At 39.5% G+C, this 15,664-nt stretch overlaps 1 protein-coding gene across 1 annotated transcript in view; it reads left to right on the top strand.

Annotated features, from left to right (window-relative positions):
- Window positions 1–15,664, top strand: part of SCN11A (sodium voltage-gated channel alpha subunit 11) — an 89,604-nt gene that overhangs the window by 59,733 nt on the left and 14,207 nt on the right. The window contains exons 21-25 of the mRNA XM_019985154.2: window positions 5,381–5,482; window positions 5,952–6,221; window positions 6,895–6,948; window positions 8,262–8,403; window positions 14,452–14,552. Of these exons, the coding sequence (XP_019840713.2) occupies window positions 5,381–5,482; window positions 5,952–6,221; window positions 6,895–6,948; window positions 8,262–8,403; window positions 14,452–14,552 (669 nt within the window). The remainder of the gene's footprint in view (window positions 1–5,380; window positions 5,483–5,951; window positions 6,222–6,894; window positions 6,949–8,261; window positions 8,404–14,451; window positions 14,553–15,664) is intronic.

The following is a 15,664-nucleotide window of genomic DNA, read 5'->3' as shown; positions in this document are numbered from 1 at the left end:
GAGTAGGTAACATTTTTCGACTGCTTTCTCGGTACCAAGTAAGTAAGTACTGCTTACTCTGCCATATGCCTCTTATGCATTCTCTCTTTTAGTTATCACAGCGTTTCCATGTTGCAGTTATTATTTTTCCCAGATACATATAAGTAAACTAAGTCATAGAAACATGTTTGAGGTTGCCCAGCTAGAAGATGGAAGTGAAATCACTTAGTCATGTCCGACTCTTTGCAACCCCATGCTCCTCCATCCATGGGATTTTCCAGGCAAGAGTACTGGAGTGGGTTGCCATTTCCTTCTCCAGAGGATCTTCCCAACCCAGGGATCAAACCTGGGTCTCCCACGTTGTAGTCAGATGCTTTACCATCTGAGCCACCTGGGAAGTCTTTTGAGCCTGGGAAGAAGAAGGAGGTGAGACTCAAATCTAGTAAGACTCCCTGCAAAGTCCTTGATTTTAACATCTATAGAAGGCAATGGCACCCCACTCCAGCACTCTTGCCTGGAAAATGCTATGGACAGAGGAGCCTGGTAGGCCACAGTCCATGGGGTCGCTAAGAGTCAGACAAGACTCCGCGACTTCACTTTCACTTTTCACTTTCCTGCATTGGAGAAGGAAATGGCAACCCACTCCAGTGTTCTTGCCTGGAGAATCCCAGGGACTGGGGAGCCTCATGGGCTGCCGTCTACGGGGTTGCACAGAGTTGGACACAACTGAAGCGACTTAGCAGCAGCAGCAGCAGCAGCAGCCTTTCTATAATGACCTAATTAGTTAGATTTTGTCCCTGCTATTTAAGAAAGTAGGTATGACAAATGCATAGTATACACTGTGTGCTCAGCACACCACACTGGAGAGCCATAATTTTGTTGGCGGGTACAAATAGGCCGTGTGGTTCAAGCATTTCAGAAAGTCATCGGTGCCATCAGAGCTCCAACACCAGCATTCCCGTGAGCATCATGAGGGTCCCTATCAGTTTCCAGAGTGCTGGTCATTGTGCATCCATTGTCTTATTGATTATAGTGGAGGATGCATAAGACAATGGACAGACTGTTGGTATCTCTGATCTAGGACCTGTGGTTTACTGGCCTAAACTTAGGAGACTGATTCTTTTTTTTTATTTTTGATTGGAGGACAATTACTTTAAAATTTTGTATTGGTTCCTGCCATACAACACTGTGAATCTGTCACAACTATATAACTATATATATATCCCCTTCCTCTTAAGCCTTCCTCCGTCCCCCTTCCCCGCCGTCCTGTCCCCTTAGGTCTTCAGAGAGCGCCAGGCTGGGCTCCCCGTGTTGTGCAGCAGCTCCCCACCAGCCATCTGTTTCACACATGGTAGTGTTTATATGTCAGCGCTACTCTCAATTTGTCCCATCCTCTCCCTCCCCTGCTGTGTCCACAAGTCTGTGTAGGACACTGATTTTAAAGCTGTTTCTTTACTCTCTTTCTGTGTAACCTCAAGCAAAGTGCTGGAAGTTTTGATATCAATTTCCAAATGGATATAAATGAGAGTGTAGATTCTAAATTGCCCAAATTTGCCCAGATGCAAAATGGAAAACATACAGCTAACAATAACTATTTAAAATATCAAAACAGTAGTCGAGTGCCACACTTTCAAAAAGGACACCAGGTCCAGGTGGTTCTGAAAACAAGTTTTACCAACCTTCCAAGGAGCAGTGCTATAGACCACATGATTGTGTCCCCTTACCCCTCCCCTGAAATTTGTATTGAAACCTGATCTCCAGTGTGTTGGAGATGGGGCCTTTGGGAGGCAGCTAGGACATAAGAGCATTGACTCCAGAGCCCTCATGAATAGGATTAGTGATCTTATAAAAGAGACTCCACAGTTTCTTCACTCCTTCTGTGAAGACAGGGAGAAGATGACTGCCTATGAACCAGGAAATAGGTCCTCAACCAGACACTGACTCTGCCAGCATCTTAATCTTGGAATTTCCAGCCTTCAGACTGTAAGAAATTTCTGTTGTTTATATATCCAGGCTATGGTATGGTATTCTGATATAGCAGCCTGAACTAAGACAAGCAGTGCATCCCAACCTTACTCAAATTAAGACAAGGAACAGAAAAGGAGGGGAGGCATGCAAACTTATTTAATGAGACAAACATAACCTTGATAACAAAATGAATGGAACAAAAATGCATAGAGCAAGAGAAGATATAATCCTTTAACTATATAGCTTTATAAATCCCAGAGAAAGCACTAAGTGTAGTCCACTATTACTGGTACCAGCCTTAGCACTGTACAGACCCAATTCCATCTGAAACAAGGTGCTGATCCACTGGGCTTCACAGTTCATGTCTGTAATGTGGTAGTGAAGTTATGTGTGTGTGTGCTAAGTCAGTTTAGTCGTGTCTGACTCTGCGACGCTATGGACTGTAGCCTGCCAGGCTCAGCTGTCCAGGAGTTTCTCCAGGCAAGAATAGTGGAGTGGATTGCCATGTCCTTCTCCAGGGGATCTTCCCGACAGGGATTGAACCCATGTCTCTTAAGTCTCCTGCATTGTCAGGTTCTTTACCACTTAGGACCATGTGGGATGCCCAGCAGTGATGTACACCACTGCATAATGTGAATAATCTTCTTATGTTGCTTGTTACTCAAGATTAAATAAAATGATCTTTATAATTTTGGAATAGGAAACTGCAAACACAACCACAAATATATATCAAAATATAAGACTTTCTTTTTTTTTGTTCAACAACACCATGATTATAAAAGACAGGCTAGACCCTCGAGACAGTATATACCACATATAAAACAGATAGTTGAGCTTACCGGGTAGATCTGCAGTAAAGAATCTACCTGCAGTGCAGGAGACACAGGTTGGTCCCTGGGTCAGACACAGGTTTTGTGTCTGGAGGTAGGGTTGGTAACCCACTCCAGTATTCTTGCCTGGAGAATACCATGGACAGAGGAACCTGGTGGGCTACAGTCCATAGGGTCTCAAAGAGTCAGACACGACTGAAGTGACTGAGCACACATGATGCATAACAGATAGTGATTATCCACTGTAAATAAATACCGCCTACAGATCAACAAGAAAAAGACAACCCAGTGTAAGAATGGGAGGAGGATGCAAACAGGCAATTCACAGAAGGATCTTGAGTTGCTAACAAATGTATGAAGAAATACACACTAGTCATATCACCAGTTAGCACAAAAATACATATTAAAATGAGACTTCTTTTTACTTATCAGACAGACAAAAATTTTTAAGTTGGATAATATCTAACACGAGAAGGATTTAGGAAAATGGAATTTCTAATCACTGCTAACTGCTATACAAGACATTTGGGGAAAGTTTTGCACCATTAAGTTAAAATTACAAATGAACCCAATTTACAATTCCGGAAATACCACTTCTAGTTATACGTTTAAGGAAAACTCTTGCGTATGTACCCAGGAAAAATGCATGTCTGTCTAGTTTGCTATTGTTCATAGTAGCAAAGAAATGGAAATAACTTAGGTATTTACCAAGGAGGAATGAATTCATAAAATATAAATATATGCTGTAATATTCCATAACAGTCAAAAGGAGAAAACCATAAGAATATATATCAACATGATAGGAATCTCAAAAACATAGTACAGGGAGATTAATGCAAGCTAGGTAGGAATAAAATAAAACTAGTGATAGCTTCCCACCTGGAAGAATGCCACAGAGTGGAAAAGAACGGGGATATGTTCTTGTCAGCGTTTCTCATGGATGTTTCAGTTAGGGGTGAGGTTCCAGGTGAAAAGGTATACAATGTCCCTCCAGGAACATCTTCTCCATTTACGCTAACAGTCATTTAGTAACACCAGAACTGCTAGGCTTAAGAACCCTTTTCCCTCTGGTTAGGAACAAGGTCAACAGTCCATGGGGTCACTAGGGTCAGACACAACTTAGTGACTAAACCACCACCATAGGAACAAGGTAGGCGTATTTGTGCAAAAGCTAATTAAATAACTCTCCCAACAGGCAATGCTGTCACAAGCAGAAGAACAAAACAGCTTATTTGAAAAAGCCATTATAAATAAGCACATTTTGAATCAATGGTGATTTTAAAAAATTGATTATGAATTTAAGAATCTGGTTATTCTGCCATATTCATTCAATTTCTCTTACTCTGCAAATGTGTTACTACTGCAATGAGATTGGCTAGTGGGAGGTGTTTTTAGATACCAATGAACTTTGCCATCAGCTAAGTCAGGAGTATCAATAATTCACTTCCTGTCCTGCTGAGCACTCTCCATCTAAGTTGAGCCTCTGAAGGCTCTGCATAATCAATAAGAATGGCTGAAAATCTGCAAATAGTGTCTTCAACTTAAGCTCAGCATCTTTATTGAGCTTTAAAATTTTTTTCTTATTTTATTTGTCTGTGCCAGGTCTTGATTGTGCTAGTGGGATCTAGTTCCCTGGGCAGGGATTGAACCCATGCCCACTGCATTGGGAGCACAGAGTCTTAACCACTGGACCACTAGGGAAGTCCCTATTTGTTGAGTTTTAATTTAGTGTGTTTACAGAGTTCTCCAATCCTCTGTCATATCCCGCTGTAAGGAAGCATGTTAGGAGAGAAAATTGGATTTAATTCTCCAAAAAGGAGCTGTTTGAATGAGGGAACATGTTAGCCAAAAGGAATTCATTCATTCTTTCTTTTTTTTTTAGAATTATTTCTTTGTAACTTTTTATTTTGATATTTCAAGCTTATGGAAAAGTTGCAAGAAGTTGCAAAAGAATCCCTTACACTATTTCCCCAGATTCACCCATTATTAATATTTAAGCCCATCTGCCATATCAGTTTTCCCTGTATTTTTTCCCCTAAACTGCTTGAGATTAAGTTGTAAGGATCACACTACGTTAGCCCTCAACATTTCAGGGTGTATTTCCAAAGAACAAGCCTGTTATCTCACACAGTCACAAAACAATTATCAAGGTTAGGAAATTTAACATGATCCAGTACTAAATACCACATCCATTTTCGAATGTTCTCAGTTGTCACAAGGTCCTTTATGGTTAATTTACCCTATGCGCCTACCACCACCTTTCCCCTACTGCAATCTAGGATCCCACTCAGGATCCCACATGACATGTCATTGTCATGTCTCTCTGGTTTCCTTGAATTCACAACAGTTTCTCAGCTTTTTTTGGTCTTTCATTAAACAAATCATGTAAACGCACTGTTCTCACCCATATGGGCTGGAGCTTTGCCAGGCAAGGAGAAAAATAGCCTCTAACCTGCCCTCCCCTTCCAGCTGGGTCTGGTTGGTTTCTGTCTGGATAAACCACTGTGGGCATGCATTCGCCTCTCAGAAAGATGGCTCTTAACACCACTGGGTTCTCTGGTCACCAAGTTGGATGTACTATGCATAGCTTCCTTTCCCACCAGGTCTCTGTGACCAGTCTCATCGACTTAATGGGCTTGAAGTCCTTCCGGATTCTTCGAGCACTGAGGCCCCTGCGAGCACTGTCCCAGTTTGAAGGAATGAAGGTATGTTCTTTAGATGGAATGGAGGAAAGTCAGCTAGCAGGGAAAGGTAGAGAAGCCAACTGCTCTTCTTGGGCTGGACATCCCTTAAATTGTCAAACTTTTCCTGGACTCCTTCCCATCTGGCCCACTGCTTAGAATTCAGAGGTAGAGAAAAGTCCAAGATATAGTCTTCACCTAAAAGCACTTCTGTGACAGTCGAGCTAGGCTCTGGCTTCCCTTCAGTCCTAGGGCAGATGTCTCAAACACCATCATCAGAAGACACTTCTCAAATGATCCTGTAGCAACCGAAAGGACCTGTAATGTAGGGAGCTGAGAGCAGGGCTTGCCATGGGGTTGGGGTTCAGGGTTGGAATGTAAAGATGAGGTTTCAAGAAATGCAGCCCCACACATCAGACCCATCCTGGGAAGATTAAGAGCTTGGTGAGTCTCACACATCTGTTATGTTTTTCTTCTGCTTTGTTTCCTTAAGGTGGTAGTTTATGCTCTCATAGGTGCCATACCTGCTATTCTGAATGTTTTGCTTGTCTGCCTCATTTTCTGGCTCATATTTTGTATCCTGGGAGTAAGTCTGTTTTCTGGAAGATTTGGAAGATGTGTTAATGCAACAGATGTAAAATCAGTTATAGATTATAACATTGTTGCAAACCGTAATCAATGTGAAAGTGGACATTTCTATTGGGACACCCCGGATGTCAACTTTGACAACGTGTTAATGGCTTACCTTGCGCTACTGCAAGTGGTAAGTGCTGTTGGTTTGTTTTTCACTCTGGGGAAAGAACCCTTAAAAGAATCATAAACCATTTCTCAGCTAATAAAAATATAATGACTCCATTGAAATAATGTAATCAAACCCCAGTTTCCTCATGGGAGCTAATGCCCTCTGGAGTTGTTCCCCACTGAGCATCGCCAACTTGATTGTCTACTGAGCTTCAACCTCCAAGACCCTGTAAGGGTTTGGACCTCACACTCTGTCCTGTGGTGCCTTGTTCTCCTTAGCTCCAGCCAGAGAGACATGGAGCCTCAGATGCCAAGCCACACCTGTAGTAACAGTTCCCTGTGGGAACAGTCCCATGTCAAACCATGGTTGCAAGGTCTTGGACAGATAGCGCAAATAGATGTGGCATCAGGAAAGAGCCTTAATCAGGTTCTTTGCATCAGCTGGTCCATAACTTTTCTAGGAATTTTTAAGGCAGAAATTTCTCTTGTCTTTAAACTTTTTATCTTGTGAAAATGAAGAAAAAATAATACAAAACACATGCCCATGACCTTTTTTCAGCTGTTCCTTTATGTAGGCATTCTGTCCAGGAAGGGTGGATCATCATCTTATATATATCTGCCCGCTGGACTTGCTGGCTTTTGTATGTTGATGACAAGCCTATAATGGTGTTCATGTTTCTCTTCTTTCATTGCAGGCAACATTTAAGGGCTGGATGGATATTATGTATGCAGCTGTTGATTCCACAGAGGTGAGCTTGTGTTCTACCATGCTGTAGAGTGCTAAGATCAAATCAGGAGAATCATGACTATATATGGCCAGCCTAGAACTTCCCTCATCATAGTTCCAGTGGCCAGGGTTCTCTGCCTTTTTTACATTAAGACAAACACTGTGAAACAGGGGTTAAAAGGGTTCTTATTCATCCTCCTCTGAGTATTACATCCTAGCATGCTGACAGCTCTGATGTTCTCCGTCTATTTCCCTTTCTGACAATTCCCTGGGTACAAGTGAGGTGAGCTTTTCTCTGTTCCTCTTTCTATCTGAACCTCCCTTTGCAAGATTATCAGCTTGCTGCATAATCTTATGTTAAATTATCAGTTGAATTAACTGAATATTAATTCCTTCTTTCCATTAGATTATTTCCAGACTAATGCCTACCCTTAATTCAAACAAGTAGATGCCTGAAGCCAAGTGGGACTAAGGTTAGGTACTGTTTGAGGCAACAGAGAAAAATAATTGTTTCAAATATTTATGTCCAATACAGTGGTTTCTATGGCGGGTGTTCAGTAACAATATCATAAGTCCTTTGAGCAGATGATAGAGCTATCAACACTCATCTCTATCTTTGAATATGATTAGAGGAAAGAAAAGAGAGGTCCTCCTACCCCTATCCCCAAAATGAATAAAACCAGAGCCTCGTGAAGAACTTGGACAGAAGGGATCTGGATGCTTTCGGTCATCCCTCAAGCTAGGCCAGCTGGGTTGTAGTCCATTTTTGTCCCTTCCAGAGCTTGACCATTCATTCATTCATACACTTGTTCAGTGTGTGTGGAGAACCTCATGTCACAAGCTATGCCAGGCACTCGGAATTCAAGAGTGACAGAACACAAGCACAGACTAAACACAATAGTGTAGCGGGCTCTGTAGGAACCATGTAGATATTCAGCAAGGATTGGTAGTTAAGCTCCTTTGCGTGAAATGGACATGTCCCTTCTCTGGGGGCCATCTTCAGTTTGGCTCCCTCCAGTTATGTGTCTATATGGACATCCTAGAGACGTTTTCAAAGGACACACGCAACCGTGCTACTCTCCTGTCTCACAGCCCTTCAGTGATTCTCCATCGCTTCAAAGAAAAATCCAAATGCTCCGCCACACCCCCTCCCCACTGTATGGTACCACTCAAGCTGCGCTGGGGGAAACTGAAAGAGGGGAAGGGGGCTCCCTGAAGGACCACGGCTCACTGGAGGAGGCTGAGTGGTTAATGGTGCTGCTACCAAGCAGTTAGGATGGCTCATATTTTTCTCCAGTAACTGTTTTCTTCTTTCATTAAAACAACCCCTAACAGGAAGGACAACAGCCACAGTTTGAGGCACGTTCTTCCATGTACCTTTACTTCGTAGTTTTTATCATCTTTGGCTCATTCTTCACTCTGAATCTCTTTACTGGTGTTATTATTGACAACTTCAACCAACAGCAGAAAAAGATAAGTATGGGGATTGTCCTGATTTGGTATTTTTACCTCCTCATTTCTCCAAAGAGCTTGGATGGAGCATAAATCAGTTCTAGATTGTTGTGCAAAGTAGCCTTTATCATCTGCATAAGAATGAAGAGGGAGCCTCTTAAGGAAAGAGTCTTGAGGATATGGCTGAAAAGGGACTGCATTAGCTGGGTTTTATTAATCATTGTTTTTATTCTTCACTCTACCCTCTTAAACAAAGGCCATTGTTGAACTCTAATAGAAAAACAAATATCAGGATTAGTATTTATGTCAAATTGTAGTAACCTTGCAAGTGTATCTTGTTATTCAGGATAAAAAGAGTACAATCCCTGACTTAGGATAGTTCAATTTACATGATTTTTCAACTTTTACAATGAGGCAGAAATGATACGCATTGAGTAGAAACTTTACTACAGGTTTTGAACTGTGATCTTTTCCTTGGCTAGAGATATATAGTACAATACTTTCCTGTGACACTGAGTGGCAGCAGCCACAGCTCCCAATCATCCGTGGCTCACTGAGGATAAACAGTAGGTATATATTTACAACATTCTGTATCCATACAACCATTCTGTTTTTCACTTTCAGTACAGTATTTGATAAACTAAATGAGATATTCAACGTTTATTTTCAAATAGGGTTTGTGTTACATGATTTTGCCCATCTGTAATCTAATTTCTGGGCTTCCCTGATAGCTTGCAATGCAGGAGACTCCAATTCGATTCCTGGGTTGGAATCGAATAAGATCTCCTGGAGAAGGGATAGGCTACCCCCTCCAGTATTCTTGGGCTTCCCTTGTGGCTCAGCTGGTAAAGAATCCACCTGCAATGTGGGAGATCTGGGTTCAATCCCTGGATTGGGAAGATCCCCTGGAGAAGGAAAAGGCTACCCACCTCAGTATTCTGGCCTGGAGAATTCCAAGGACTGTATAGTCCATGGGGTCACAAAGAGTCAGACATGACTGAGTGACTTTCACACACATGTGAAAGCTAATTTCTAAGTGTTCTGAGCATGTTTAAGGTAGGCAAGGCTAAGCTGTGATGTTCAGCAAGTTAAGTGTATTAAATGCATTTCAAGTTACATACAATATTTTCAACTTAACATGGGTTTATCAGGATGTATAATCATTGTAAGTGCAGGAAAAATCTATAAACTCTCCTCTTTCCGTAAACTTGCATCCTGCCTCTCAATACCCAAGTCTCAGCAGATTTATTGAACTTACTTGGAAAGAAGATGGTAGGGAAGAGACAGGTTTTTTCCCCCATGTGTTGTGACAAACACATATTTATTTTTCTGATTCAATAATATATAGGGGCATTGTAGTAAATGTGGAAAAAAGATGAAGAGAAAAAGAAAATTTAAATCATCCATAAGGTGACCACCAAATGATAACTATTTTAGATTAAGCCTCATCATTTTGGTACCATCTTTTCCAGTTACTACTAAATAATACTAAATGTTTCTTTTACACTGTTGAGATTATATAATATTTTTAACTGTCTTCTCCATTAGTTATGAGTTCATATCATGAGATCATCTTTATTATAAGAATTTTCATGGATGAATTACATCCCATATTATGGATAGACCATAATTTATTCCAACTATTCCCCCCACTCTCCCTTTTAAGGACATTTAGGTCATTTCCAAATTTCTTGCTCTTCTAAAATAATCATGAACATTCTTGAAAGTCTCTCTGTATATCTCTGATTATTTCCTCAGGATAAGTTCCTAGAATTTAAGGCATTAAAGATAGATTGTCAAATTACCTTTCAGAAATTCTATTCTGGGTACCCTCCTTTTGTAAGACATGAAGTGCCTGTTTATTCTGTTCTCATCGTTCTGACTTTTGTAATTTTAAATTATTTTTTCTAGCTTGATGGGTAAAAGTGTTACCTCACAGTTTTACATTCATTCATTTGACCATTTCTGAAGTTAAACACTTTTTCACAGGTTGATGGCCATAACTATTTATTTCTTCCTTGAGTTTTCTGTTTTTAAACAGAAAACTCTTCTTAAAATTTAAAAATAAAATAAAATTAGAAAAAAAAATTTATATTATCATTTTTTCTTATGGTTTTATATAGTATGTTCAATTTGACTTACCTCTTACATTTTTGTAATGACATTTTAAATTTATAGACATTTAGCAGATGTATGAAGTCAAGCTTTCAATCTTGTCCTTTTGCCCTCTTTTCTTGAATTTATATACTGAAGGCATTTCTCAATCCTAAAATCAGGTGGCTAAATATTCACCTTTGGTTTTTCCCTTGTTGTTTTGTGACCTTCTTTATTTTTATGTTGAACTTTTTTTAATCCATCTAAAATGTGTCCTGATACTGCTGAGCTTTCTTAGTGTCTGCTGGGAGAGTCATTCACAGTCCCAGGCAACTATATGGCTGCTGTTACTCAACAGTGTGCTATATGGAGTCACCTCTGTAATATGCAGCTTGTATTGCATATTGCAGGTATTGCAACCAATACCTACAATCTGAATGTCAGGCCTTGTGATTTTAGATTTAAACTTGCATTTGAAATCACTGTTTTGATCAGTCCATAGCATTTTTGTTCCATTTTGTTTTACTTTTATTATAGAAAATCTCAAACACTCACAAGAATATAGTAAAATGAATCTAAAATACCCAGCACCCAGCATATTTACTGATTTAAGAACATCCTTATACCTTCAGTGTCTTTCCCCACTGGATCCTTCCACTGGATTTTTTTATAGAGCATCACATACATCGTATTATTTCATCCACCAATTTTTCAGAACATATCTCTTTTTAAACATAACTACAATTCCATGATCATATCTAAAAAGTTTAATATGAGTTCTTTAAATTAATCAAAAATCCAGTCAATGTTCAAATTTCCTCCAGTCTCTTATATTCTCAAAATATTTATTCATTCTTTAACTGATTAGTTGATTGATTGTATTAAAGTTTGCTTCTTTTCAAATTAGGATTCAAATCAGGTCCTTGCACTGGATGACTTCCTTGCTCTCTGGATTGACAGTATGTTCTAGGCATTGTTTGTACACTTTTTGCTCCAGATCTGGAATCAGCCATTTCTCTAGGGCGTTCTCAGAGGTGGTGTTCTAATACCGCAATCTAGAATGCTCATTGTGATTATTTTGAGACTTTTTCAGTGGACAGAGCTACTTCAAATTTAGGACTACAAAGTTTTCATTTAACTAGTACATCTGTATCTCCTCTTTTTCACACTGAGAAAGCTGGTTCTTGTGGGTACAGAAGATGATAGCCTTTAAAATTTCCATAGCTGTTCATTTTATTTATCTCACCACACACAAAGGGCAGTCTCATAATAATAGTATTAATACTATCATGATGCATATGATTACTGAAGATAGTTAATATCTGCCAGGCATCATGAAAAAAACCTGGTTAACTTCTAGGGCTGGGTTATTTATTTATTTATTTATTTATTTTTACTGTGGCAAAATGGTCATAACATCAGATTTATCATCTTATCCATTTTTAATGTACAGCTCAGTGATGTTAAATACATTCATAATGTTGGGCAACCATCATCATCATCCATCTGTATAACTCTTCATCTTATAGACTGAAACTCTACACCCATTAAGCAATAACTCCCCGTACTTCCCACCAGCCCCTGGCAGCTCCCATTCCACTTTCTGTCTTCATGATTTTGATTATTCTACGTATCTCGTGTAAGTGGAATCATGCAGTGCTTGTCTTTCTGTGAGTAGCTTACTTCATTTAGCATAATGTCCTTAAGGTTCATGGATGTTGTTGCGTATTTCAGGATTTCCTTCTTGTTTAAGGCTATGTATACATCATGTTCTGCTCTTTCATCCATGTATTGATGGACAGTTGGGTTTCTTCCATGTTTTACTTATTGTGAATAAAGGTCCTATGAATATGGGTGTGCAAACATCTCTTTGAGACCCTGCTTCAATTCTTTTAGGTCTATATAGAAGTGGCATTGCTGTATCATGTGGTGATATGTACAGTATACAAAGTTTCTAATTTCTCTACATCCTCACGGACACTTGTTTGCTGTGTTATTGATAGTAGCCATTCTAATGGATGTGAGGTGGTATCTCATTTTGATTTTGATTTGCATTTCCCTAATGATTAGTGACACTGAACATTTTCTCATGTGCTTATTGGCCATTCATATATCTTCTTTAGAGAAATATCTATTCAAACCTTTTGCTCTTTTAAAAATCAGGTTGTTTGTCTTTTTGTTTTTATATTTTCAGAGTCCTCTATATAATATTAATCTCTTGTCAGATATATGATTTTCAAATATTTCCCCACTCTGTGTGTTGCCTTTACTTCATTGAGAGTGTCTCTGATGCTCCAAAATTTAAAGTTATGAAGTCCAATTGATCTGTTTTTTCTTTTGCCTTTTGTGTCGTATCCAAGAAATTATTACCAAATCTAATGCTTTGAAGCTTCTGTTCTGTGTTTTATTCTGAGAGTTTTATTGTTCTAGATATTACATTTATGTCTTTGATCCATTTTGAGTTAATTTTTGTATATGGTGTTAGGTAATGATTCAGCTTCATTCTTTTGTATGTTGATGTCCAGTGGCACCCCACTCCAGTACTCTTGCCTGGAAAATCCCATGGACGGAAGACCCTGGAAGGCTGCAGTCCATGAGGTCGCTAAGAGTCAGACACAACTGGGCGACTTCGCTTTGACTTTTCACTTTCATGCATTGGAGAAGGAAATGGCAACCCACTCCAGTATTCTTGCATGGAGAATCCCAGGGACGAGGGAGCCTGGTGGGCTGCCATCTATGGGGTCACACCGAGTCAGACACGACTGAAGTGACTTAGCAGCAGCAGTGTTGACTTTTCACTTTCATGCATTGGAGAAGGAAATGGCAACCCACTCCAGTATTCTTGCCTGGAGAATCCCAGGAACGGGGGAGCCTGGTGGGCTGCTGTCTATGGGGTCGCACAGAGTCGGACACGACTGAAGTGACTTAGCAGTAGCAGCAGTATCCAGTTTTCCTGGTGCCATTTGTTGGAAAGACTGTTCTAGGACTGTATTTTTTGGTCCATACTGTAGTGTAAATTTAAACCCCACACCCTCATCAAGGCAGGCTTGGATTCACAAATTACCAGTGAAGAGTATAGACTAAGACAATGTCCTGGTTGTCTTCTCTCCCCAACAGATACGTTTGGTTTTCTTCTTCACTCTTTAATGGCAGCACTTGGAGAATTCCATTACCAACACACAGCGTTCTTGGACTAACCACACTGTCTTTTCCCCATGACCCCCTTGTAGTTATTAAATCCTAAGATTCTCATTTTTGCAGAAATTAGCAAATGCCCTTAGGCCAGCCATGACTTCAGGACTAATTTACTTCTCTTTTTTCTCTCTCTTGATTTTCAGATGATGGAAATTTTCCTTACTTTTTGGGCAAGTTCAGCTATGTCTTTTAAAAGTAATTCTGTTCTATTTTATCCAGCATTTCTAGATGTTTTACCACTTCTCCCACCAAATTTCATGAAAATCCTTCTTCATTTTTCTGTTCTTTATTACTCAGTGGTGAAGACACTCAAAGCTCTCTTTTTTTTTTTTGTAAGAATGGCTCTAGACAGATGTTTTTGGAAATTTTATTAGTGATATATGCATTCATATATTTAGGAGAATTTTAATTGTCACTTTTTAGGACTTTTCATTTAGATTTTTATTACTAATTTCTATGTTTGTTTCACTGTAGTTTGATTTACACAACTTGAAGTATGTTCAGTTTTTGTAAAGCTTCTGTGGATGTTTGCAAAGAATTTGTAGTCTTATTTATATTATAAAAAGAGACATATAACTGATAAAAGTAACATTTCTCCCTTAATCCTTAATTTAAACCCTGTTTCCTTTAGGCCCTTCCTTATAGTCTCATTCTGCTTCAAACTGGAATTTTAGGAATTGTTGATAGAAATGCAATATAACTTTAAAACTATTTCTGAAAATTCAGAATTCATTTCCAAAAATCTGTTAATGATAATTAGCTCTCATCTTCTCCACATACTTAGGTGGCCAAGATGTCTTTCTGACAGAAGAACAGAAGAAATACTATAATGCAATGAAAAAATTAGGATCCAAAAAACCTCAAAGGCCCATTCCAAGGCCTCAGGTGAGAGCACTTGATTGATTCTAAATACATGGATGCATTAAGTGGTTATGAGGAACTCAGATATCTGTAGTGCCATTCTTCTTTAATTTTTAAATTTATAGACTTGACCTAAGAATTCAATGTGAACCGAGGTACACTGGTGTATGACTCAAGTTCTTAGGAAAATCAGACATTCAGATTCAATAGTAAATGCCTGGGCAACAACTTAAATTTACTTTTTCGTGAGCATCTGAGAGCTGCTTGGGCTTCCCAGGTGGCATTAGTGGTAAAGAACCCTCCTGGCAATGCAGAAAATGTAAGAGATGCGGGTTTGATCCTGGGGTCGGGAAGATCCCCTGGAGGAGGGCACGGCAACTAACTCCAGTATTCCTGCCTGGAGAATCCCATGGCCAGAGGAGCCTGGCAGGCTACAGTCCATAAGGTCGCAAAGAGTCAGACATTACTGAAGCAACTTAGCATGCATGCATGCACAAGAGCTGCTCGGTATATACTCATTACAGTGATGTGAATTTAGCAGCTTGTTCGAATGTAATCTTGGCCAATTTAAAATGTATTTATAATGTATTTTACCACCTTTCTCTGGTGTGAAATTGAGGTCATGCATACTTCACTTCCACTTCACAAGTATTTATGATAAACTTTCCATCTTAGGAGCAGACACACTTTTTATGTAAAAGGCCAGACAGTAAATATTTTAAGCTTTACAGGCCATGTGGTTTCTGCTGTTACTACTCAACTTTGATGTTGTAACACAAAAGCAATCATTATAGATAGAGAACAAATGTTCTTGGCTGTGCTCCAGTATGACTTGATTTATAAACACCAAAATTTGGATTTCATGTAATTTTCATGTGTCAAAATTTTATTCTTTTTGAGTTTTTTCCCTCAATACTCATTCTGAGTAAAACCTATCCTGAGCTCATGGGCTATACTAAAATAGGTGATGGACCAGATTTGGCCTATGGGCCATAGTTTGCTGAATCCTGCCTTACGAGCTCCTTAAAGGACTGCTCTGTGCTTACAGTCCATTGAGGAGCTGGAATCTGAGAACATTAGATTATAAAGTCATACAACAGGCACAGTTGGTAGTTCTGAGAAGTGAGTTTGGAGGC

The sequence above is a fragment of the Bos indicus genome, chromosome 22 (genome assembly GCF_029378745.1).
Source record: "Bos indicus isolate NIAB-ARS_2022 breed Sahiwal x Tharparkar chromosome 22, NIAB-ARS_B.indTharparkar_mat_pri_1.0, whole genome shotgun sequence".
Classification (NCBI taxonomy): Eukaryota; Metazoa; Chordata; class Mammalia; order Artiodactyla; family Bovidae; genus Bos; species Bos indicus.
Note: the sequence above shows the minus strand (reverse complement) of the source record. Positions and strands in the feature narration are given on the sequence as shown.